Source organism: Homarus americanus, unplaced genomic scaffold, assembly GCF_018991925.1.
Source record: "Homarus americanus isolate GMGI-L3 unplaced genomic scaffold, GMGI_Hamer_2.0 scaffold32929, whole genome shotgun sequence".
NCBI classification, from domain to species: Eukaryota; Metazoa; Arthropoda; class Malacostraca; order Decapoda; family Nephropidae; genus Homarus; species Homarus americanus.
Window position 1 is genome coordinate 23,132,413 of NW_024737097.1, and position 26,765 is coordinate 23,159,177.

General features: G+C 39.8%; 1 protein-coding gene across 1 annotated transcript; it reads right to left on the reverse strand.

Moving 5' to 3' along the window:
- Positions 1-12,891: 12,891 nt before the first annotated feature.
- On the reverse strand, positions 12,892-19,217 carry LOC121873140 (low-density lipoprotein receptor 1-like). Its single transcript, XM_042376457.1, has 7 exons — positions 19,143-19,217; positions 17,383-17,473; positions 16,911-17,004; positions 16,062-16,331; positions 14,928-15,114; positions 14,373-14,508; positions 12,892-12,908 (listed from the first exon to the last, which is right to left on the reverse strand). The coding sequence occupies exons 2-7, from the start codon at positions 17,471-17,473 to the stop codon at positions 12,892-12,894; spliced, it is 795 nt and encodes a 264-aa protein (XP_042232391.1). The 5' UTR covers positions 19,143-19,217.
- Between the last annotated feature and the right edge of the window lie 7,548 nt (positions 19,218-26,765).

The following is a 26,765-nucleotide window of genomic DNA, read 5'->3' on the forward strand; positions in this document are numbered from 1 at the left end:
ATCTAGTTAGTGAATGAATATAAAAATAATTTGTATTACAAAAAAATGGATCTGCACAGTATCTGGGTATATTTTAAATTTATTTACAAAGCGTAGTTACTGTAATTTATGACATTTTAAGATAATTGAATGCTAATTTATCTGTTTCTATGTTGATATATTAATTATATAGCTATACAGTTTCAAGATACCAATTAATTTATAGCTTCTTTGCTGGGCTAATAATTTGCATAGTTTCAAGGCTAAGGTATATAATAATTTGTTTATTTTCTAGGCTAAGATACAAATAGTTAATATAGTTTCTAAGATATTAGGTAATTTTTTTTAATTTCTGAGATAAATATTACACATATAATTTGGGTGATGTATGAGGAGACTGCTACAACCAGGAATTCTTCGATTTCATTATTTTTTTCTGAAGATGATCTTCTCATTATAGTAAGAATTTTAAAAGAGACGACATTTACATGAACCTAATAGGGTAAATATTTAGTAAGTGTCACCTTCAAATTGACTTTTGAAAATGGGTTTTTATAGTGTAAATCATCATGCTAAATACAAATTTGAACCTTCATTGCTGTCGGAAATGGGCAGAAGTTGAGATATTGAAAAAAAGTGTAAGGTCAAACAACGTAAACACCAAACCTGACCTACCTAACCTAACCCAACCCAACCCCTAGTGCACAAGAAACTTACCTTAAATAAGAGATACAGGAGGATAGAGTGATGTGACTTGAATGAGGAAGTGGTGTCCGTCTCTTACCACAGTACCATGCATGGTGATCTATACCAGGGGTCACCAAACTTTTTTCACGGTGGGCCGGACAACTGAAAGAATGACGAGCGCGGGCCGCATAATCATTCTGTTCAATACTTGCAAGCCAGAACGAAACCTCTGGTAACGTCAGAGCTTAGGCGGAGCTACCACGAGCCGGGGAAGGACTTGGGATCCGGCCCGCGGGCGGTAGTTTGGTGACCCCTGATCTATACGGTAGTGACACTCCGAATTGCATCTTGGACACTTTACAGATGAAACAAGAACACCATGAGCCCTAAAAATGTTAATGGCTGCTGCTTCAGTGTCCAAAAGGCACGGAATAATGTGCCAGCCAGCCAATGGAGTTTTGTGCTGATTAGCTCACAAGTATTACATCACATCGGCACTCATGCTGATTGACGCATGACTATGATGTCACATCAACATCGCGCTGATTGGCCAAATAACTCGAAAACCATAAATTTCCGATGGAAATGTTATAGAATAAATTATTTTATTCTGTATGTCCCTATATATGACTCAGTGTTCATTAAGGTGGTGGCAACTACTAAATATTAACCCCTAATAGAACCTGACCTAACCAACCAGACACTTACCTAACCTTACCTAACTTTTTAGCTGGGGAGGGGGGGGAGAGGTTCTGACCCTCGGTCCCCCCACCACATTAAACAAAAATTACTTATTTTAATATCTGGTACAGTACCAATGAAAACAACTTTGGTGAAGCATAATGGTGTAATTTTATGTTTTTTGTGGACATGACAGTACACTCAGACCAAGCGGGTTAGGTGTAAACAAACAGAACAGAAGAAAACCTGCGCTGACTCGGCTGATGTTTTGGAGGAGTGTTTATGGTAAATAATAAATTTCTTGACGTACAAAGCACGTAGAGACATCATTTTAGTGCCATAAGATCAGTTATCCACTGTGATTTACCCCTCAATTTCCCTGATCCTTCATGCACTGCCCACTACAGGTAATTTATAGGGAAAAGAGAACAAATTCTAAAAATGGAAATATTTAGTTGTCGCTCCTACTTAACTACTGTGCTGTACTGTACTTACAATCATCAAAACAAGAATTAAAAAATAAAGGAAATCGTTGAAGGTTTTCTAGTGGTAGCGGTTTCCTCATAAATTACATGTACTGTAATTTGTATACTATACTTTGTAAGTTACCAGGTAATGTGTATAGCTTGTAAGATATTATTAATTTGTATAGCTTCTAAGTAGTGTTGCCCTAAAACTATATACAGCCATTTAAATTGTATGTGCTGATAGTGGTATATACATTTTAGGACAGTGGTGTGGTGTCTCTGGTAATTAACCTGCTCTGGATGATGAAAGCCTCGGGTTAGATTCCCGGACTGACTCAAGAAAGGGCGAACAGGACGAGGTACATAAAGCTGGTTTTTAAAAGGTTTGTATGTGAAATATTTTACCTTAAATATTTCTCTGAATGAGTTTGATAGAAAGACTTAAAGAAATTACAGTACTGTATACAGTACAGTATATTACTTACCGGTAAGTAAGGTAGGTATATATTAGCTATATTATAATTGTTAAGTGGTAGGAGGGCCAGGGAAAGACAGACTGGGATGGATATCACGTAGTTGGGAATGAAGAGATAATGATGAATATAATAATGTCAACTGATTACCCATATACTGCACAGTGTATCAAATTCCTAACAATGGATCCTTAATCAGTACAGTGGCCCCTCGGTTAACGAACTCAATCCGTTCCAGAAGGTCGTTCGTTAACCGAAACGTTCGTTAACCGAAACCATTGTTTCAATGGGTTTTTGGGTAATTGGTTCCAGCTCACCGAAAATTTCCTAAATTCAACAAAAATGGTAGAAAAGTTCACTTACTTTGAGGTGTGTATGTAGAAGGCTCCTGGATGATGATGATGATGATGGGATTTAGAATGGGGGTGGAGGAGAAGGAAGAAGAGAAGGCATTGGGGTGGAAGAGAAGTCACCCCATGGTGCCATTTCACCCATAAAATTTTAGCTCTCTGGTTTAATTCAAGATTATTTTCTTTAAATCAACGCTGCACTGCATTATATATTGTCAATATATAAAATATATTTCAAAATGACCAATAATTTGCTTGGAAACACAGAAAAAAAGCATTTAGTTGAAGAGAGTCTCAAGCAAGATGTTACCTCCAGTGAAAACAGAGAGAGACTGACGCCTGTTTGCTGTGTTAAGAGGCTGGATGCCGCGCATTAAACTAGTCACTTTACCTTCAATTTTGTTCAATAATTGTTAAAATGACTAAAAAATTGAATATTAAACTTTTAAAATTATTGAATAGTATAAACTTCTTGATATTTACAAAAATAGTAAGGAATTTAAGCCCTAGAACCGATTAATGTATTGGCGGACTGATACTAAAGCTGGTTGCCCGGTCAGTGCAAGCGAAAACATGTTGAGGTCGGTTCGTAAGAAGTTTGTTAAGCGAATTTTTTTTCGTTAACCGAATTGAAGATCCTTATGGAAGGCAGTTCGTTAATCGAAATTACGTTAACCGAGGTGTTCGTTAAACGAGGGGTCACTGTATAATCAGAAGAACCTTCAGTATACAGTAAGGATATTTTGAACAAAATCTATCACATACTTGTTAAGGATCTGGGCTCAGAATTTTAATATTAGAGTAATTAGTGTTAATTAATAATAATTATAATATTTACTGTATTCAGTAAAGTTGTCATACAGGTTTACTTTTACTTTTATCCTCTTCACCACTGATCGGCCTGTTACCCTCTTGGGCAGTCGGTCACGTCTCAGTTACACACTGTTGGCAAGTACTGGTTCCTGAATGTTTCTGAACCTGCTTCAGTGCTGGTCAAATCTGGTCGGTGCCATCACAACACTCTGGCAGGGTGTTCCACTAGTTCACAACTCTCACTCCGAAAAGTTAGCTCTCACAGTTTTCTGGATTTGCAGCTTCTTCAACCTTGAGCTTTGACCCCTTGTGGGACGAGCATCTGCCAGCTCCAGGTATGGACATTCAGTTAGTAGTGCCCTTTGAGATGTTTATACACCTCAATTAGGTCTCCCCTTGCCCATCTGTAGTATAAGTTAGGCAATTGTAGGTGTTATAATCTCTCAGGGTAGCTGAGGTGCTGAAGTGCTGGCACCAGCCTGGTGGCTCTCGTTTGGACATTTTCAATCAACTGACAGTCACTAGCATATCTCGGGGACCAGGCGGGGTGACAGTACTGCAGGTGGGGAAGCACCTCACTCTTGAAGATTGTTACGAGGGACGGACCGTTTAGATATCTGAACGACCTTTCTCATAAGACCTAATAATTTAGTTACTTGATTCACCTTGTTCTTACAATAGCCTGGGAACTTCAGTTCATTGTCAACATATTGTACTCACTGAGGTTCTTTTCACATTGTCTCAATTAATGAAGTTTCTTCGTCCCGTTGGGACATATGATACGCCTCCTTACCGTTGGTAAGTCCCAGGTGCATCCTCTTACACTTCGTGACATTGAATCTTAGCAGCCATTACTTCTACCATTCTTGAAGCTCTAAAAGATCTTTCTGCAACTCTTCACAGTCTGCTTGGTTCTTAATTTCTCTAAATATCTTGGCATCATCCATAAACATTCTTATGGAGGAGTGTATAGCTTCTGGCATGTCATTTGTCATGGTTTTGATATTGGAGTGGTGTAAGAGTGGATTATATTATATAAGATTATAATATATTGTGTTTCTTATATTTCTTACCGTAGTGTTCGATACCTTCACACTGGTTACTTACAGGAGATTATGGTGTATCTGCGTAGAAATTCACTCCACCACCCGACATTCCATGATTTATACTTGGTAAATGATGATTTAATGAGTTCCATTAATTTCCAACATCCATCTAAGTTATTGGTTATACTTTGTCATAACCAATCAGTCATTACCTTTAGTAATAATATGATAGGATCACAGATACGGGCAGATAATTGCACTTACATTTATTTGTAAAGCTTCCATGCAATGATTTACAATTTGCTTGGTATATATGAGTCACTCACATTCATGCTGTAATATAATTAATCTTCTAAAAGAGGGAATTTTCAACTTGGGGACACATGTGATTACTCTACAATGGTATGACTTAACAGAGCCTTAATTCTTCAAGTGATACATTTACTGCCAGCCTGGATTGCTCTTGTTGCAACCAGGCTTCCGCACAAGAACTTCTTTTCACGGGGAATAACAACAAAAAGGTACTCTTGGGTTACCACACATAGTCTCGCGTCACTGACAGTCACTGTAGACGGCTGTCGCGGCAAGGAGAACTGGTAAGCGTGACTTGTTTAACCACATACTGTAGGTGCAATAGACCAGTCTGGATTGCTTTTGTCGCAACCAGGCTTCCACACGCGATCTCCACGGGGATAACAAATCTAGGTTAACACACTTAGTCTCGTGTTGATCACGGTCACTGTAGACGGGTGTCGTGCAGGAGAACTCTGTAAGTGTGAATTGATTAACCATTTACTGTAGGTTTGATAGGCCAGCCTGGATTGCTCTTGTTGCAACCAGGCATCCACAAGTGATATTTCCACGGGGATAACAACCGAGGTTAGCTCACTTAGTCTCGTGTCACTGATGGTCCACAGGACAGGGTGGCGGTGGAGGACTCTGTGTGGTCTCCCGTTCCCTTCAGGAGGGAGAGGATGAAGACGACGTCTTGACTAACCCATGGCCTAGGGGATACTTCTAAAAAATGAGGTTTTGGGGCGTCAGACAATGAACAGTACAACACACTCTCACTGGCCTCCCCTATGGGCTGGCTAACATACCACTAATGGAAAACATGTGTCGAAGTCATGGCTCAACGGGTGCCTTATCTTTAGTAAAACAAACATTGGAGTTGGTTGAGTGGGTAAGCCTAGCGCAACCCATGACGTCATATATGAAGCAAACAAATAACAGTTGGCCCAATACACTGCCCTGTGGTACCCTGCTTCTCATGGGTACACATGACAATTTTGAACCATTAAATACCACACACTGTTTATAAACTGCAGTTATGCGGTGCAGCATGAATATAGACAATCATATAGGTACAGTATATGGTGCATGTAGCCTTTGGGAGCATACAGTTTCCTGTGTGCTGAGACTGGAGATGTTCGGGGTACTTGGTTCTAACTACAGGAGCGAACATAAACACCTGTAGAGTTTTGTAGGTTCTTATTAACGGAAATATACAGGAGTGCGCTCACAAGCGCGGGTAGTCCTTACACTCTTATATGGGTCAACTGACCCCTCTCTCACCTCTCAGGCGACATATGGTAAGTGGTACATTAGCAGCTTCCAGATGTCGCCAGGCACATTTATCTAAGCTTGTGGTGCCATGAAACAGGGGCATTGCCACACGCTGCTGACTAGAGAAGTAATGTATATAAATAGAGCACATACTTGGTATACATACAACATACATAATATACATACAGAGACAGTGCAGGTAAACAATGGTAAACAGTAACTCAACTTGACAGAGGATAGCCAAATAAGCTGTCAGGTATTTATTTCCAGTAGGGTCTTTTACTTTGGCCAGTGGTGTCAAACTCAAAACCTTTCGAAGGGCAATTCTTATTTTAGTTACCCTCTTCGGGGCCAACACTAGTGCTATATCACATATTTGCAGGACTGAAGTTTACAGCTTCACACATATAGTCTTACCTGGCTTACTAGGAATACCTCATTTGAGTTTGTCTGATCTTAACTATGTACGAGTGCCTTGGTTAATGAATTACCTTCCATAAGATTCTTCACTTCAGTTAACGAATTTCTTACGAATTTTTCCCAACATGTTTTCGCCTGCATTTGGCTGCCCAACAGCTGTAGTATTAGTCCGCCAATACAGTAATCGGTTTTAGGGCTTAAATTCCTTACCATTTTAGTAAATATCAAGAAAGTTGTACTATTCAATAATTTTAAAAGTTTTTTATTAAGTTTTGTAGTCATTTTAACAATTATTGAACATAATTGAAGTACAGGAAGCTAGTTTTTTGCACGCCAAACACCCACTCAACACGCCAAGCTTGGCGTCAGTTTGTTTACCAGTTCAGAGGAAGGAACATCTTGTTTGAGACTCTTCAACACAAACGCTTTTTTTCTGTGTTTCCAGTCAAATTATTGGTAATTTTGAAATATATTTTACATATTGACAATATATAATGCAGTGCAGTGTTGATTTAAAGAAAATAATCTTGAATTACACCAAGAGAACTAAAATTTTATGGGTGAAATGGCGGCATGGGGTGACTCCTCTTCCACCCCAATGCCTTCTCTTCTCCCTTCTCCTCCACCCCCATTCTAATTCCCATCATCATCATCAACCAGGAGCCTTCTACATGCACACCTCAAAGTAAGTGTACTTTACTGCATTTATTTTTAGTTTGTATATAATTTTCGGTGAGCTGGAACCAATTACCCAAAAACCCATTGAAACAATGGTTTCGGTTAACGAGCAACCTTTTGGAACGAATTGTGCTCGTTAACTGAGGGACCACTGTATATGTACGGCACCACGTTGTACAGTCGTGTCGCATCTTACGTGGTGGATACGTTCTAAAGAGGACATGTAAAGCATAAAATGCTCATAGTCAAAATTTCTCTTGAAAATCCCTTAACCACCCATAAAGTACGTGGTATACAGTACGTACCTATCAATAGCTTATCTGACAACTCGGCTCGTTAGACTTATTTCAGTTTATAAGCAAACCATACACAGAATCTGCCCCCAAAAATTATAAAATAATTATCGTAAGGTCAAAAACATGAAAGGAATTAATCATTATGTATGTAGAAGCAAGCACTGAGGGTGGGAGGGAGAGAGCTACATTTCCTTACTCACTGCTTCGCTCATTTACCATCTCCTTCTAAATGAAAACGCAGTATTTTTTCTTTTATTTACTGATTTTTTTTATTAACTGTTACAGTATACACAGTATTATTTTATGTACAAAGAATAAGTTCTTTCACTTGCATCTAGCATGCGACACAGTTCAGGCAATCACTCAGTTCAACTGACTCGCAGACATGTGGCGACTACCGTGGTAGGTGTGTATGCCATGTCATCACGTCACGTTACGCATTTAAAGTCCATTTAAAAGAGACGCGCTGTGAGTCAGCTGGCTGACATGCCAGCCAGCTGTGACTGGCGAGAGATGGTAATGCATGTTGCCATTGTTACATATAATGAAATTATAAAGTTGTGGAATAATCATTTCAATACTCTAATCGTGCAGTGGTTCTCAAACTGGGGGGCTCAGGTGGGTACAGGGGAGGTGTGAAGCCATCTGTCAAAATGTGCCATTTTTTGCTCAAAAAGAATATAATGAAGAAACTCTTTCATGAGTAACTCTCTCTCTGTTTGAATCTTCCACACATCCGTGCAAAACCAAAGTATAGCAGTCAAGCCTATCATCATTTCATCTCTCTCTCCTTACCCATCATACTGACTCACACAACACTACCAGCCACCGATCCTCCCTCATCTTCAGTACGGTATGTAAAGATTTATTCTCAAACTGTGTGTTTTAGTCTGTATTTCTTCTGTTTTAATGATTCTAAAATTAATTTTGCTTATACGGTGGTCTCTCGGTTAACAAACACAATTCGTTCGACAGTTGTTCGTTAACTGAAAATTTTGTTAACCGAATCCATTATTTCAATGGGATATTGGGTAATTGGTTCTAGCTCACAGAAAAGTACATACAAAGTATAAACAAAATTTAGTAAAGTACACTTACTTTGAGGTGTGTATGTAGAAGTTTCCTGGTTGATGATGATGATGGGAATTAGAAGTGGGGGGCAGAGGAGGAGAAGGGAGAAGAGAAGCATTTTAATGCTTCATGGAAGGCGAATCACCTTCCATAATAATGTCAGGAACCTCTGGACTGACAGATTCTCAAACATGAAAATCCTCTCTCCTTTTTGGAGAGGAACTCTGAGGGGAATCATCTTTCTCACCCATGCTTGATGCAGTAATTTCACCAGTAAAATTTTAAGTTCACTAGCTGTAATTAAAGATTATTTTAATTCAATCAACACTGCACTGTGCTATATATTATCAATATGATAACTAAATTTCAGAATGACCAATAATTTTAATGTATAAACGTAAAAATACTCTGTATACAAGAGAGCGACAAACACGGTCGGAATTCTACCAACTGTATTGGGGTTTTTGAGTTAAAGTGGATGGTAATGCAGTGGAAGCTCCCCTCAGAGAATACTGAACCAGCACAAACACAATTAATAAAAGTATTTTCCTTGACGGTGGAATAGCTTGTACCTGTGATTGGAGTTAATAAGACGCACTGGTAAAAGATAACACTTCTATTCCTTCCAACACTACAGACTGAATCAATAATTGTACACAAGCACCAGAGTACTTCTTAGCGTGGCTTACAACACTACAATGGGAAACAAAAGTTATACATGGTATCAACAAAATTATTAAAATATATTAATTGCATCCGGAAAGAACTAATAATGCAGCAGTATTACATACACCAGAACAGACACCAGAATGAGGAACTCATCTGAAACAATTCCTTCATACATCCTACATCACTAAGTGGCACATAAAACATTAAAAAAATATTACTTGCACTGATGAAAATGCCTTAAGTGCATCCGACAAAATTATAGCAATCCCTGAGGAATAGAAATCCTGATTTAGTCATACTACACAAGAACATGGATCACTCATAGCCTGTCTGGAATGACCCACAAAATACTATAATCCTAACTGTCCTAACTAAATAGAACCCGAAGGTTGTAACTACTAACCCGCCAAGCTGGTCAGGCATTTACAAGAAACTGAGAAAATCACTCATGACCCGTCAGGCAGGCAGGTGCTCCGCTGTTTTTTCATTATTCTTTCTAGGTTCAGGAGTTATGAGTGCATTTCTCCACCAACACCCGGAACATGCTTCACACACAAGTTCAGAATGCACCCATACTTTAAGGTGCTACAGCTTTTCACCAATTTTTGAAGAGGAACTCCTACGTCCCACGTGTGCAATCAACCATGAGGAGCGTTGATCTCACACCTGGACTTGGCTATTTTAATCACATACACCCAATACTGGGGAGATGAACGTCTATGTAACCACTAGAACTCCCGGTCCCAGCGTGTGACCCTTCATTCACTCAGTCTGTACTCATACTAAGCCAGCTCCGAGTACAACCAAGTGAACCCTGCCCAGCTGAGGGAGGGGTTCTACTTTCCTTTTAGTAAGATTTTTCACTAACTGACTGAGGAGATGTGTGGGTGGTTCGTGTGGTGTTGTATGAACCTAGGTGGGGAGATTCGATGAACCAGATCGACCACATCCAAACTCTGCGTTCAGTCACGATAGTTTGGTAAATAGGGACACCTGTCTGCTTGCCGGCAAGGTGGGTAACCACCCCGTGAGTAGCCAGCTATGTCTTCCAAATCACCATCAACCAAGTGGGGTCTCGTGACCCTGCAAAAGGAGTACTTTGTTAACTACTGTTAAATTCTTCTCCGCCCTATCTAAACACTTGCAACACGGATGAATGCGCGGGAAGGGACGAGGCCACGTGGTCGCTTGCTCACAGGCGCGTATACAGACGTCCGTCTGGGTCACTGACCGTAACTTACTGATGCCTGGTCAATGCCTGCATACCTCAGGGTGCTCGCCTGCCTGCCGCCACACCCCCCCCTCCCCCACGTCATCTTTCTCGTACTTCTAATAGTTTCTTTGAGACACACGTAACTTATTTAGAACTGGGAAACTATCACAATAACATTAAATTTTATAATTGTCCCTTAACTTCATGAATTGCATTTACATTAATTTGATAAAGTACATTTAAATTTATACAGTCAACCCTCGCTTTACGCGGTCCCACTTTACCCGTTTCCACGTTTACGCGGTACCCTGCCGAACACGGAATGCTCACTTTCCGCGGTGTGTGTACCTTTAAAGCGGAGAGCGGTGCGAGCAGGGTGCACACAAGGTCGCCCAGTCATCAAAACATTACCTAGTTCTTCACCCGCCACCCACCACAGCCGGCCCAAGTCAGTGATAGTGATAATGATAGTGAGGATATGGACTTTGGGGGGTTTAACAAAGAGGCCCTGCAAGCCTCTGTGATGGATAGTGATACAGGTGAGGGCCAATAATCTGCCCTCTGCTTCGGAACCAACCCCCCATCCCCGTGTGCCCAGCCATCTTTTCTTCTAATGTAAGTGTTAAGAAACCTAATATTATTGATATTTCTCGTAATTATTAATTGTGTGTGCATACCATCATAAAATTAAGAAGTTATTTTTACTACAACGTAGGTATTGTGTCTGAAAAAGTGGAGTTTGGGGGGTCGGCCCGGTCTCTATTTCAATTAATCCCATATGTTATGTTGTTCACTTTACGCGTTTCTCACTTTACGCGGGCAGCCGTGGGTTCAATTGACCGCGTAAAGTGAGGGTTCACTATAGGCCTAGTTCAAAATGCTTCCACCCCCTGACTGAGGGCATTGCTTGGAGGCTTTGTTTTAGCTCGCCACGAGGCACGAGTGTTTCAGCCTGGCCTACTTATGTTTCCCTGTTTGGCAGATCTGTCATTTTTGTTCTAATGTATCTAAATATCACATTAATATTTCTGAATATTACATATTTACACAGTGAAAATGATAAATTTTGAAATCTAGTGGTCACAAAATCCCAGAAAAATTCGGTAATTTCATGTAATCCCTGCTGGTTGCAGCAATTACATGAAATCCATAGTTACAAATTCCCAGTAACATAATTACCAGATGGCATAAATTGCAGTTATTTAGCTCTGATATTTGTTAACACTAGTCCTTTAAGTGCAGTGTAAAAAGAAAAAAAAAGAGAAAAGTAACCAGGCAAACTCTTATGATCCATGACCTAATTCAACTACTGTATTAACCATTGTTTCTTTACTGTGTGTCTTTAGTAATGAAACAATAATGATAAGTTACAGGAGCTAACTGACTGCTAAATTTATGCTTATTATGTTTTTTATGGATTAGTCCAGTACCTTAAAATAAAGCTTAACTGAAAGTTGTGTTTTATTGACATTTTCTTCTCTGAGTTAATGTAATGATAATAATTGGTTATTTGCATGAATGAATGGAGCCACAAGATGAAAATATACATGTTATATCAGAGGTGTTACAGTAATAGAGTACCTACATTAGCTTATCAAGACTTACTAGGGGCACACATCTAAAGGTTTGTCCAAGGCACACCAATTACCCTTGTGTTGGCCCTGCTGCCAAATGTATGTAAATTTCACCACTAGGTAAAGGTATTTTTTGATGCAACTGTACCTTTTGGATGCTTTTGGGGCTGAAAAATTATTTTTATTCAAAATCTCGTTACAGGTAATCCACATGCTGATTAAGGATTTGCAGTCAAAATTTTGATTTTTTTTATTGATTGACCTAATTACTATGAACACAATTATCAAAATAGCAACTTTTTGATCACAGATCCTTAATCAACATGTCGAGAACTACCTCTACTGATATAATAATAATAATAAAAAAAAATTGGGCCTCAAAACACAAGATGTACAGTTCAGTAATATCTATTTTTTTTAATTAAGAAAGTCTATGTACAAATCAGTGTTTTATTATTATTATTCATAAAATTGAAGCATCAACAAATAAACACACAAAGTATAACACAAGAAACAAGTGACTGTATACATGTGATATTCTACATTATTTCTGATGCAAAGTATCACATGTCATTATCAGAACTGATGTTGGTTGGTAGTTAAACATGTTAGTACTGTACAGTATAAAACAATATTTCATCATTCTCGTTTCATATCATTATTCACTGGCTACGTCCTTCTATTTACACTTTATTTTGTGCATTTTCCAAGAAGTTGACAATATACAAAGGAGCATCAATGAACTTCATGATATGGTACAGGAGTTCTTTGTTGTATAAGAAGCTGCCAGTTACTGATGCTCTGATTAAGTAAATTCAATGGTTATCCCTTCTACTGCAGCTTTATATTCATGGTACAGTGCAGTACCATAATATTCAAGGAGGACATCTTTGTTCTAAAAATATCCGCTAACATAGTTCCTTACCTGAAAAAATATGAATAAACAAATGAATATAAGATAATATAATGTAAATTAAAAAAAAAAATAATAATACAGTGGTCCCTCGGTTAACGAGCACAATCCGTTCTAGAAGGTTGCTCGTTAACCGAAACCATTGTTTCAATAGGTTTTTGGGTAATTGGTTCCAGCTCACCGAAAATTGCCTAAATTCAACAAAAAAGGTAGAAAAGTACAATTACTTTGAGGTGTGTATGTAGAAGGCTCCTGGATGATGATGATGGGAATTAGAATGGGGGTAGAGGAGAAGGGAGAAGAGAAGGCATTGGGGTGGAAGAGAAGTCACCCCATGGTGCCATTTCACCTATAAAGTTTTAGTTCTCTTGGTGTAATTCAAGATTATTTTCTTTAAATCAACACTGCACTGCATTATATATTGTCAATATGTGAAATAAATTTCAAAATGACCAATAATTTGCTTGGAAACACAGAAAAAAAGCGTTTACGGTAGTTGAAGAGAGTCTCAAGCAAGATGTTACCTCCACTGAAAAGACACAAAGACTAACGCCTGTATGCTGTGTTGGCAGGCTGGATGGCGTGCCACAAACTTGTGACCCTACCTTCAATTATGTTCAATAATTGTTAAAATGACTAAAAAATTTAATATTAAACTTTTAAATTATTGAATAGTATAAACTTCCTGATATTTACTAAAAGGGTAAGGAATTTAAGCCCTAGAACCGATTACTGTATTGGCGGACTAATACTACAGCTGGTGGACCGCCAAATGCAAGCTAAAACATGTGGAGGTCGGCTTGTAAGAAACTCGTTATCGAAGTTAAGAATCTTATGGAAGGTAACTCGTTAACCGAAATCTCGTTAACCGAGGCGTTCGTTAACTGAGGGACCACTGTAAATATTAATAGATAAAATTACTGGATATGAAAAATGCATTTCTACAAAATTACAGTAATATTGTACTGTACAAGTAAAAGACTGAAACAATATTTTTTTTTGTAGGAAACATCAAAAACCATAGTCACTCGCCTGACTAAGAAATTACTCTCAATGCAACATAATAACACTGAATAACTTTGTAATGATAATTTATATTATTATTTAAAGTACAATTATACTCCACTATATCAAGGCATTTATTAAGCCATCACATACTGGTAATAATGACTGCCAGTGGGGTATTTTACATTAAGAGTAATTTTTTTCTCTATTTCTGTAACTTTTTCTATTGTAAACAAAGACATTGTGAACGTTGCTTGAAGACATGCCACCCAAGTATATAACAACCTGTAATAATTGTGGTCACCTGTGACTCACCACGTGCCTCTTCTTCCCCCCTACATTATTACCTTTTGTCATGCACGTCTGTTAAATGTCAACAAACACACAGTACTGTACTGGTACAGTAATGATTAACAAGTAGCTACAGTGTACCTGGACACTTACAAACCCCTGATTGACACCTCCACACACCTGTAGGCTTGGAGACACAACTGTCGGCATCATAGCTGTACATGCGGCCACCAACGCAGTTCCTCATCTGTGAGGTCCACTTGCCTTCTTCAGTCTCCACACATTGGAAAAAGCTGGTGCAGAGTGTGCGAGTCTCCTGTTAGTGAGGTAATGTACTAATAAAAGTTATGGTAGACTTGTTGTTTGTGAGTCAAAAAGAATCCAGTTCTATTAGAACTCACTCTAACATTATTACCTGATCTAATCATCTGGACTGAGGCTGAAGACATTTCATATTGATGACAATTAGTACAGTACCTGTACTGTACAAACGGATCTCAACTAGTTTTAGGTTGGTTTGGGCCTGTGATGACGGGAGGGGGGGCGGGGCCATATGACCAGTGTTGAAGGTGATAGTTAATGTGTGGAGGGAACAAGTTGTGATACATGAACCTCCTGGGCTATGAAGCTGTGTCTCGAGGTGCCATAGCTTAATACCATCAACTGTAACCGGCGTCATCTCTACCTCACAACACTTTATATGAATGGGCAGCCTGGGTAATGTTAGAGGCTTACCTTGTCACTGCCATCAGTTCCACACAGAACAAAGTCTTCACACAACTGACTAAAGATCCAGGGCTCTCGGGGGCGGGTGTTGTTGTGGGAGCAGCTCAGTGTGTTGATGGAGTTAGTCATTACTTCTGATCTAAGTTTAGCTGGACACAGAGTTGAGTCTGAAACAAGAAGGTTCAGAGAATGTACACTGTGAAGTGAACACAAATATTTCATAAAGTGACATTATACTGTATACCAACCAGCCTGCTGCGTGCTTTGAATATACAGTACAGGGTGTCTCAGAAAATGTATACTTATCGCCTTGTAGATTTGCGTTGCGATCACTTAAATGTATACTGTATAATTCATTACAACAATGCCATTGTTTCCTCACGTGATGTGCGAGGTCTCCTACAACGGCACATCAACAATTGAGGACAATGTTTCTATTGTAATACTGTACAAACATTCACGGGATCGCCACAGAAGTAAGTCAGTGTATATATGTTTTGAGACACCCTTCATATATGAATTAGACTTGGAGTACTCACTTGATACACATTTGATGGTGAACTTGTCAAGGAAAAATCCCTCGCCGCAATGGACAGAGGCAGGGAAAGGTATAGAACCTATGAAGCAGCCAGTACATAGCTCCTGCTGGCGCCTAACTGGCTGACACACCTCGTACGTGCCACACACACTATCTCTAGTTAGGCAAGGTATGCTTATTGTCGGGCCGGTTGTTGGAGTTGTGATTGTAGTGGTGGTTGTTGGCGTTGTTGTGGTTGTCGGCGTTGTTGTGGTTGTTGGCGTTGTTGTGGTTGTTGGCGTTGTTGTGGTTGTTGGCGTTGTGGTTGTTGGCGTTGTTGTGGTTGTCGGCGTTGTTGTGGTTGTTAGCGTTGTTGTGGTTGGCGTTGTTGTGGTTGTTGGCGTTGTTGTGGTTGTTAGCGTTGTTGTGGTTGTTGGCGTTGTTGTGTTGTTGGCGTTGTTGCGTTGTTGGCGTGCGTTGTTGTGGTTGTTGTTGTTGTGGTTGTTGTTGTGGTTGTTGGCGTTGTTGTGGTTGTTGGCGTTGTGGTTGTTGGCGTTGTTGTGGTTGTCGGCGTTGTTGTGGTTGTTGGCGTTGTTGTGGTTGTTGGCGTTGTTGTGGTTGTTGGCGTTGTGGTTGTTGGCGTTGTTGTGGTTGTCGGCGTTGTTGTGGTTGTTAGCGTTGTTGTGGTTGGCGTTGTTGTTGTGGTTGTTGGCGTTGTTGAAGTTGTTATGGTGGTTGTTGTTGGGGTTGTTGATGAAGACTGTGTGGCAGTACCACAGGGAGGCGGGACCAGGTATGGGAAAATACATTGATCCAGCTCGTCTGAGAACACTGTGCCTCTCTCACACATAAAGTGATACGTGTGGTAGTGACCAACGTGCATTCTGTCTACACACCTGCAAAAGAAAATCACTTGAGGTGAAAACCGACAAATGCAGACTGGTGGCAAACAAATATTAGAAGAATCATTAATAACTGCCATTAGTATTTTAAACTGTAGAGTGTATCTTGACAGAGCAGCTCAGTGTTGTCAACAGAAACTGTATTGAATAGAGTAAGAAGGAGCATGAGAACATCCTAAATGAAGCAGATAACATGAAAAATTGATCGTTATAACAGTGTGAACACCTATATGAATATAAATAAATACATAGTGTAGTGGAGGGCTTAACCGGCCACGATAATGTCAGGCCTCGTCGAATATGCCAATGTAAGTTTAGGGATAGTCGCGTCTCAAGATTTCCATCATTATTTCATGTATTTCTCGTTAACTATTGAACCGTGTTAGGCCCCATAAAATAGATAAATTAAAGAACTATTACTGTATCAGGCGTTATAGATGCGATCCGTAAAGGACTCTAGGTTGTCTATGCACGATATATGTTTTCTTGTGAGATGGTATTACGGGTTAAGCGACGGTGGAGGGTGAAGGTGTTGTTGGCATTATTGAGGGAAGCAATACCATTGAGACTCACCTATAGTACCAGGAACAGTTTCTGGGGTGGATGAATGAGCCTTCATTTACACACTCCACTTTAGGAAACACGATATCGTCCGGGTACCGAAGGTCTGTAACACAATAATAATTAATAATCGTTAGCTTTGGGTATATTATTATAACCGAGGTCGCTTAACTTGCAACATTAATTAGCTGTAAAAGGCTGATATAAAATTATTGTCAGACTTTTCTCTTAAAGGACCCATGGTGTAACAGTATGGCTGTTACCGTGACAATTGCAACTTAGTGCAGGACTCACATGGCATAGATTATTTTGGCACAATATCCCGCCTGGCCGCGGGACACGACTTCAGTTTCACGTGTCAGCAGATGAAATAGTTAAACCACGCAAGCAGTTTATGAGGTGTTATTACTGCTGTTTATATCCTTCGTGATGTTGTTGATGTAGACACTTGATGAACTTACATTAAGACAAGGAATTAACTTACCGGTTGGTCCTGGAACGTATGCCTGGGTGAAGGTAACCATGGCGACCACCACCACCACCACCATCACACTCCTCGCATTACTCTCCATCATCTGTAAGATGGTGTATTATGGCATAGGAAAATTAAAACATAATTTCTACTTCTACGATAAATGATGATGATTATTCTTGGTCGGTCAACATAATTACTGTACATCATAAATTATTGCAAACACAACAGCTGAAATCCTGAAATCAAGAAGTTTACATTATGAATTGTTCAAAAGTTTGTTATTAAGAATATAATATGTATAAAACAGTACAATGAAGTTTATATGTTATATGATAATCTACAGGCAGGAATTATGTGCAATATCCTTATTCACGTCTAACAAATAGTCAACATGTTTAACAACATACAAAACATAAAGTAGAACATAGGTAATACAGTATGTGACTTGTGCTTGCGAGTGTAGTGCAGTACATTACATTCTAAGTATCTTCTTATACAACACAGAAACATTAGTCCTTAACCAACTTATCAAACACACATGCATGTACCAAAACATGTATGGTCACCTTAACTTAATCTCAGATAAAACAACAACACCTTTATCTCTGGTGTAAAAGTGTGATTGAGTAAAATAGCCACGACTGTACGATAACAAATGATAAGTAATGTTAATTATATAAATTCTTATGAAGGCAATTAAACTACCAATTCTCTTATTTACTTGAACATTTGCTAGAAAAGAATTAACAATAAAAGGACACGTGGCGAGAGGACCTCATAATTTAATGCATCATGAGACGGACATTTGCACTTGTAAGCGAGTGAGTGATGGATGTACACCAAGGATAATGTACACCACTTTTACCTACTTGTAATGAACAAGAGCGAGTTGAACACTAAATCACCTTTTCACATGTCCGTTAAGACATTGTTACATAACTATTTGACAAATTTCATGACCGAATGACAACACATATCGAATGACAATCTAAAATAACTGTTGGTGGTATGTCATTCTCCAATTGTTACATTCTCTGTATGTGGACTCGGTTTATTGTTCATGTCTGTCAACTTCATAACTTATGTCAATCACTTCCGTTAGCATGAACAAACAGTTATTTTAGATTGTCATTCGATATGTGTTCTGTCATTCGGTTATGAAATTTGTCAAATAGTTATGTAACAATGTCTCAACGGATACTGTATGTGAAAAGGTGTATTGTGGCACAAACATCTTAATACATCATTTTCTGCCTTCCAGCTTCACTTTGGTTTATAAAATATTCGGAGAAGAATAATTAAGAAAATCAGAAACACAGTTGGTAGAATTAACAAACCCCCTGTCATAAATTTCAACTTTTTTTAAGTGTAATGTTGATTTGAAAAATTACAGTGAAAAGCTCAAGTTTCATTATCAGGGTTTCACTTGAGGCCTCTCGACGCTAGTTTACTGTGTTTATTGACGTATACCTTCCTCCTTACCTATTGTAGTACATCATACAATGGCGTGATATTATTATTATTGTTTTTTGTGTGTGTGTGGGATCACTCGAAAGGCAAAAGATAGTCACAAATGTAACATGCGATCTTTAACAACGGCTAGAGAATGTTTGAGTATCACCTTTTCAATCTAACGTCGTGAAAAACACACCCGTTAACATACACCATGAGAAACACCACTAATATTATATCAAAAACATCAACACCAGATTCTAATGTACACAGAATCTGGTGAAATATATTAAGTTACGAGAGAAAAAGAGAATTACCTTTCTTGCCTGGTCTTCTACACCGAGAGTGGCGTCCACAACTCCACGACCCACGACACAGGATATATTAGAACACTTCCACCAGCCTACTGCGGTACTATTTGTACTCCTGCTGGCCACCCCCCTAAACAACTCCCCTCCCCGTCTTGTCCCAAAAGCAGGGTAATACCTCTTTAACCCCCCCCCACTCTCGGTTGTCCTTACCCCTCAGCGGCCAGTTTGTTCCCTCCCTCCTCCCCCTCCCCTGTGTTGAACCCACCCCACACGAGCACTTACACGTAGTCTTCAACCTTCATACCCTCTCCCTGACCTCTAAGTTCCCTACCCGCCCAGTTCATTGCCTTCAACGAGTCAAATGACTTTCACTCTCCATGCTCGTTCAGGGGCATCGCCACTTCACCCAACAATATATAGGATGTCTCAAAATAATTTATACACGCTGTCTCACAGATTCTCGTGGAGATCGCATGGATATTTGTATAGTATTCCAATAGTAACATTGTCCTCACTTGTGAGACACCTCGCACATCAAAAAATGAAAATATATTGCTGTTGTAATACAAATATTCACGCAATATCTACAAAAATCTCTAAGACAGTGTGAATATATTTTTTGAGACACCCTGCACCAGTGCACGGCATTGATTGACAACCAAAGCGGAACGCTATAAAAATTCAGAGTTCTTCTGTGGGTTAGAAACTTTTTAAAATTGGTGATGTTAATTATTAATCTTGAGATTTTTACCAATCATAGGTTGATTTTTTTTTAAACGGAAGCATTGTGAAAAAACTAGCATAACTAATTAAAGATATTAAATAACCTTAACTCCTTGGTGGGTAAGCGGATGTCATGATCCTAACTTGATTAAATAACAAAAGACAACAAACTTAGTGTGGCCGGTGGGAGGACGAGATGCCGTGGTAAAAGATGGATTATTCAAGATAGGACAAGGACCTCTGGGTAAAGGTATGTCAAGAACCAATGAGATGATTTGATTGACTAGTAAGATGGAAATGTTTGTCACAAGAAGCCCAGAAGAATGTGGAAACAATATATGACGTGATGTAAGAGGGAAGACTGAACAGTAGGCGAAGCAGTAAAGCAGGGAGGCAGAGACAGGACAAGCAGGACAGGATATGATCAAGGAATGACCCGAGAGTTGAAGAAGGAGAGGGTTAGGGGTTATGACCGATGAAGGGCATGGCAGGGCTGGTTGCTTAGCAGTCCTGGCCTGCTGGTACATCACACATGATGTCGCAAACAGCGACGGGCACAGGAAATACCACGTACCACCCCCTGCAATACCCCGATAACATCACCCCCTGCAGTACCCCGATACACCACCCCTTGCAGTACTCCGATAACACCACTCCTGCAGTACCCCGATAACTACTACTACTTTGTTGTCACTCGGAATCGAGTATGACGATCATCCAGCTATGATACAATGATATGAGTTATTAAGTTTGATACCTAGGTTGGTGAGTTTTGAGGTGACTAAAGAGGCCGATACGGGACCCGCAGGGCCGTCCACATTCGTTGCACATGTGGAGGGCTGCATCTAGTGCAGGAGGGGGCGGTGGCACTGTCTTTCCGGCGTTGGCACTTGCCTGCCTCGGTTTGCAGTCGGGGCTAACTCGAAAGTATTGACACCTTCTCGTGTGGTGCTCCTCCAAGCATTACGATGTGGAGTAATCGACTCCCAGGTGAGGGGAGTCGATTTGGCACTTTTTTCAGGTTTGTCTTGAGACTATCTTTATACCTTTTCAATTGCCCTCCGGCGTTACGTTTACTATTCGTTAGGTGACTGTAAAGTAGCTGTTTTGGCAGTCTACTGTCGTCCATGCGGGTAACATGGCCAGTCCAGCCTAGTTGTTCATGGATAATGGTAGCCTCGACGCTCCTACAGTTGGTGTCAGCAAGAATACTGGCATTTGTTCTTTTGTCTTCACAGCAAATTCGGAGGATGGAACGTAGACTACATTGGAGAAAGTCTTCAAGTGGCTTGAGGTACCTCCTGTATGTGACCCATGTCTCACTGCCATATAGCATGGTGGGGAGGACCACTGCTCGATATACGTGCAGCTTTGTAGATAATTTCAGCTCCCTACACCTGAAAACACGATTTCGGATTCTGCCAAAGGCTTGGAATGCACATCTGATCCGCTGCTGAATCTCTTCATCAATGTCTGCAGTGGTGGACAGGTGGGAGCCGAGATACCGAAAGTGGATAACATTAGAGAGGGTAGTACCGTTAAGCTGGATGGATGGTGGACGTGTGTCTGAATCAGGGGCAGGTTGAAAGAGAGTCTGAGTCTTACATACTGTCTGGTTCAAGATTCTTTGAACACTGCTGGGGACTTCTGGCAACTCAAGGCCGTTTGTTTACTATAGTATGTTGTAAAAATTGTGAGTAAATGTAAAAGTGATCGGTGATTGGTCACTTAGTTCCCCGTTGCTTAATTTAATGGTTGGGCTTTGTTGTTTCTTATTTTATTATACTACGTACTATAGTAAACAAACGGCCTTGAGTTGTTAGAAGTCCCCAGCAGTGTTCAAAGAATCTTGAACGAGACTGTGCATTCACCTCAAGGCCGAAGTGTGCATACGCATCTGCGTAGGCGTTCAGGATCTCCTGTAGGTCGTGTTCAATGTGAGCAACAAGGGTGAGGTCGTCTGCATACTGAAGTTCAGTAATGGAAGCTGCCGACACCTCTGTTGTTGCGTGGAGTCGTCTTATGTTGAAAAGACCCCTCCCCCCCCCTTTACCCTGTACTCGATGTTCTCCCCGCAGGCTAAATTGGCACTGGCACGATTAAGGAAGGCAGCCAAGAAAATGGAAAAGAGAGTTGGTTGGGGAAGAACTCAGACTGGATGCCATTGTGCAGGACACTGCCGTTCATACCATCATGGAGTTGCCTCACAATGGCGATGAATTTTGGTGGGCAGCCAAAACGGCTAAGGGTCCACCAGAGGGCTTCCCTGTTGACCAAGTCGAAGGCCTTGGTTATGTTGATGAAAGCTATGTAACGATCATGATGCTGTTATCTGCACTTTTCCTGTATCTGGCGGGCAGCAAAGATCATGTCAGTGGTGCCACGTGATGGTCTAAAACCACATTGAGATTCTGGGAGGAAGTTTTCCACCTTAGGAAGGAGTCTGTTTAGGAGGATTCGGGCAATAATCTTGCCAGCTACAGAGAGCAGCGAGATCCCACTGTAGTTGCCACAGTCTGACCAGTCTCCCTCGGTTCTTATAAATATTGAATATGGAGGCATCTTTAAGAGCTTGGGGGATTTCCTCCTTTTCCCATATATTCTCCAGAAGAGAGTGGAGACAGCTGGTAAGCAAAGGTCCTCCTGCTTTATACACCTCGGCTGGGATTCCATCAGGCCCCGAGGCTTTGTTATTTTTCATCTGTTTGATGGCAGTAGCTACCTCATCCAGGGATGGAGGATAGCTGAGGTGGGTCAACTCTGGATGCTGAGGGGCCTGCTGGGTAGGCAGGACATCCACATCAGTGTTTCGGTTGAGCAATGAATGGTAGTGCTCTTTCCAGCACTGAAAGAGGTCTTCATTGTCTTTAATTATGAAGTTACCATCAGATGAGCGGAAGGGGGCTGCGCCACGAGTGATTGACCCATAAAATGTTTTAATGGGATTGAAAAATTCATGCATCTTGTGCTGATCTGCATTTTTTTTTTGTATTTCACATGCTTTATTTTTAAGCCAATCATTCTTTAGATTGCGAAGTTCCCACTGGGCAGCGTCTTTCTTCTTGTGGAAGGTATCAGCTTTAGTCCGAGACTGAGGGTTGTTTTGCCAATCAGCAAAAGCAGCACTTTTATCATCGATGAGTTCTTTGATTGCCTGATCATTTTCATCAAACCAGTCCTGGTGTAATCTTTTGATCTGGCTGAGGGTCTCTCTGCAGGTTTTTGTCATAAGTGTTGAGAGTATCCCATTCCGCACTGGGATTCGCGTTGTTTGCTGTTGGGTTGTTTATCAGCCCATGTTCGAGCTGCTCTCTGAAAGAATGTTTTACCGCTGGATCCTCCAGACGTTTAGTATTAAAACCTCTTCTGGAGGCTTGTTACCTTCACCGTTTTGGGGCCACGTGAATCTTGGCTCTGACAAGTCGATGATCAGTGTCACAGTGGTCTGAGCCATGCATGGCACGGGTTATGAGGACATCTCGGCGATCTCTTTCTCTGACAATGATGTAGTCAATGAGATGCCAGTGTTTGGATCGTGGGTGTTGCCACGAACCCTTGAACTTATCTGAAACAAGGTATTGGTGATAGTGAGGTTATGCACAGCACACTTGCTGAGGAGGAGTAGGCCGTTGGGGGTGTTTTTAGACACGTTTTGTATGCCGATTACTTTCACTTATATTCATTTTCATTAGTGAAAACTGTGTATTTTTAAAGCCATTCTTAGTGAAAACAACGGACGGTCACGAACCGAATAATTACCGAAAAAATAACCGAAGAATTCATTGTAATACTGTACCAGTTTAGAAAGACAAAAAAACAATTATTCTGAAGTAAGTATTAACACTTTCTCAGTAAATCTGGTACCTTTTTCGTTATTCTATTAAAGTAGTACTTTTTTCGTGAATACAATTCTAGCACTTTATTCGCAAATACTAATCCAGTACTTTTTCGTCTGGACAATCTGGTCAGTTCCCTCATTTTGGTTATGATGAGTGTTGCTCCGCCACTCACTGTGTTTTCTGTTCGTATTTAGTGCTTCCTCATATACGCCAGACAGCCTCGTACCCCTTATAATGTGACCTAGAGGGGACTTACACTTTGAATTCAAAATATTTATTCAAGAGTGATGATACTGTAGTTTCCTGACTAAAAAAAAGTCAAGCTCAGCAATACATAATAACATCAACGATCACGGTGGACTCATATGAACTAGTTTTACTGCTTGTGATTACGTTTTAGGGGTAAGAACCTATGAGTACATTTTCTTTTAGGCTGTACAAGCATGGTTAATATATAGGACTAACTCGCGGACAAGTTATTTGTATGTTTATTTTCTAACTTTATTTTCGTCAGTGAGTTCTGATATGGTAATCATTTCCTGTGCAAATATTTCGTTTTGTAGTTAATTACGCGCGCGGCAGTTTCATTTTCAGCATGACGTGTGCAGTAGTCGCCGGTCTTACATGGACGTAATTTGCGAATATAGGAATAAAGACAACGAGACCCTTCAATTGTTCAAAGACCACGGCATTGTTCCTTTAAAAAGAGACTGTTCACACTGCGGGAATCCCTGTGCTTTCAGAAAATTTGTTAATCACTTCCTCAACGCCGTAGCTGGACGTTTCCCGCCATCACAATAAATCACTCCGTCGCCGGGGTCTGCATAAACCCCTCATGATCTTACGTCCAGAAAGTCTCAAATTACACCATATCATAGTAACATATAGTAAGTTCTTTCTGTTCAATATACCGGGTGGGTCTGCTCGGTAAGGAAGTTTGGTTTGTTTGGCTAGGTTGGTTAGGTCTGTTTTTCATACCCATAAAGGTTAAATTATGTATATTTTAGAAATAACCATTTTAACACATTTGCTACAACAGTGGCCACTTAAAAAAAAAGTGAAAATCCAGAATTTTTAAAATGGTTTTCTATCAATTTCGGCCGTGGGTTAGTCATGAATAATTTCCAAAACTAAAGTGGGTATCACGCAAGTTAACAGGGGGAGTTCTCAGGAGACGAGATAACTGGGAGAGTTCTCGGGGGTTGCATTATTTTTTCAGAATTGTGGTATTGTTGTTTTAATGAGAAATATTTGACTTCACGTATAAGAAATTTATCTGAAGAATGTGACGGAGGAAGAGAAGTGAACATTGGCTAGGCTGTCCGGAGTGACTCGCGCATCACAGTGAGGTCAATGTGCTGTTGGAATACTGTACAAACGATATCTAACCAAACTGTGTGTAGGTTAGGTCAGGTTTTGTATGGTTGGGTTTGGGGTAGCTTAGGTTGGATTGCTGAGTTTTGGTTAGGTTAGGTTTATTTACGTTTGATTGGGTTAGGTTAGGTTTGCTTACTTTGGGTTGGGTTAGATTAGATCATTTATTTTGGGTAAATATTATACTAAAATGTGGTGATGATGTACAATCAAAGACAAAAGTTGTAGCGGTTTTGTCCGAAGATTAAATATAACTAGTGAAACATTATGCGAGCTCCCTATCACAAGGCAGAGTGCACCAAAAGTGTAGCCCTTCCTCATATGTTTTCACCAAATTTCACGACATGACTTTTGTCTTTCATTGTACATAATATTAATGTTCACAATGTGTCATGGCCTCAAATATACAAGTTTTGTGTCTTGCCCCTCCATTAACGAGCACAATTGGTTCCACAGAGTCACTCGTTAACTGAAATTCTCATTAACTGAATCTATTATTTCAGTGGGATATTGGGTAATTGGTTCCAGCTCACAGAATTCCCTTATAATGAATTAAAAAAGCACATACAAAGTATTGTATACCGGTAATAGAATTAACAAAGCATTAAATATAAACAAAATACAGTACTGTACAGTATTCTGTACAATAATAAATAAAAACAATAAAATATTTTAACAATTTGAGGAGTGTATGTAGAATTCCCGGTGACTTTGTTTACATTAGCAGTAGAGCAAACAGCTGATTGTAGACACAGTCGATGACTACAGGCCATATTCTTTCCAGAGTGCATTGGTTCTAATGCCTTCTTTGTATTTCTTAATAATTTATTGTTTCACTTGAATTAAAAGCGCCTTCCGAGATTTCTTCCGACCCATGCTTGATAATTTCACCAATAAAATTTTAAGTTCACAATTTATTTAACTAATTCCTGATTTTTTTTTATTTAAACCAACACTGCACTGTATAGTACCTAAATTTCAGAATGACCAATAATGTTAATGTAAAAATTAAAAAATATTCAAGAGAGCAACTTCCTCCATGCTTACTCCACTGGAAACAAGGTAAACAGAGAACCCAATTATTGGCTGCTGAGTCTATCAGCTCACCAAAACAAAGGCTGTCGTTAATAAAATTTATACTTGTTAATAGAACTGAAAGTCATTACGCTAGGTAACTCGTTAACTGAAATCTCGTAAATTGAACATATTAGTTGACTAGCAAGAGTAGTAATAATCTGGAAGTGGTCTGTAGTGTAAGTACACTTGGATACATGTGAAGGCAGTCATATGAGATAAATTAAAATTACAGTATTTTGGATGATACTTTATTTTTATTTTCAGAAAACCACAATAGTCAATAATAACTTGAATGTATTTCCTTCACCATCACTTATCTGTTCATTAAACTCGAAAATTCACAATTAAAATATAGTTCACTTATTGCATAATAATTTGTACAAATATGATCGGCAATTTTGGCAGGAATAATGCCACTAACTGAAGTAATAACAACAACAGCTGGGCCAATAGTAGTAACAACATCAATAATAAAAATAACAACCTAAAAATAGTGGCCTTTTAATGACAACAAAAAGTACAACAATTTACAGGTCGTTTAGACATTTAGCCGGACACACATCTCTGGTCATCTGTTATCAGTATCTCCGGCCACACATCTCGTGCCGGACACACA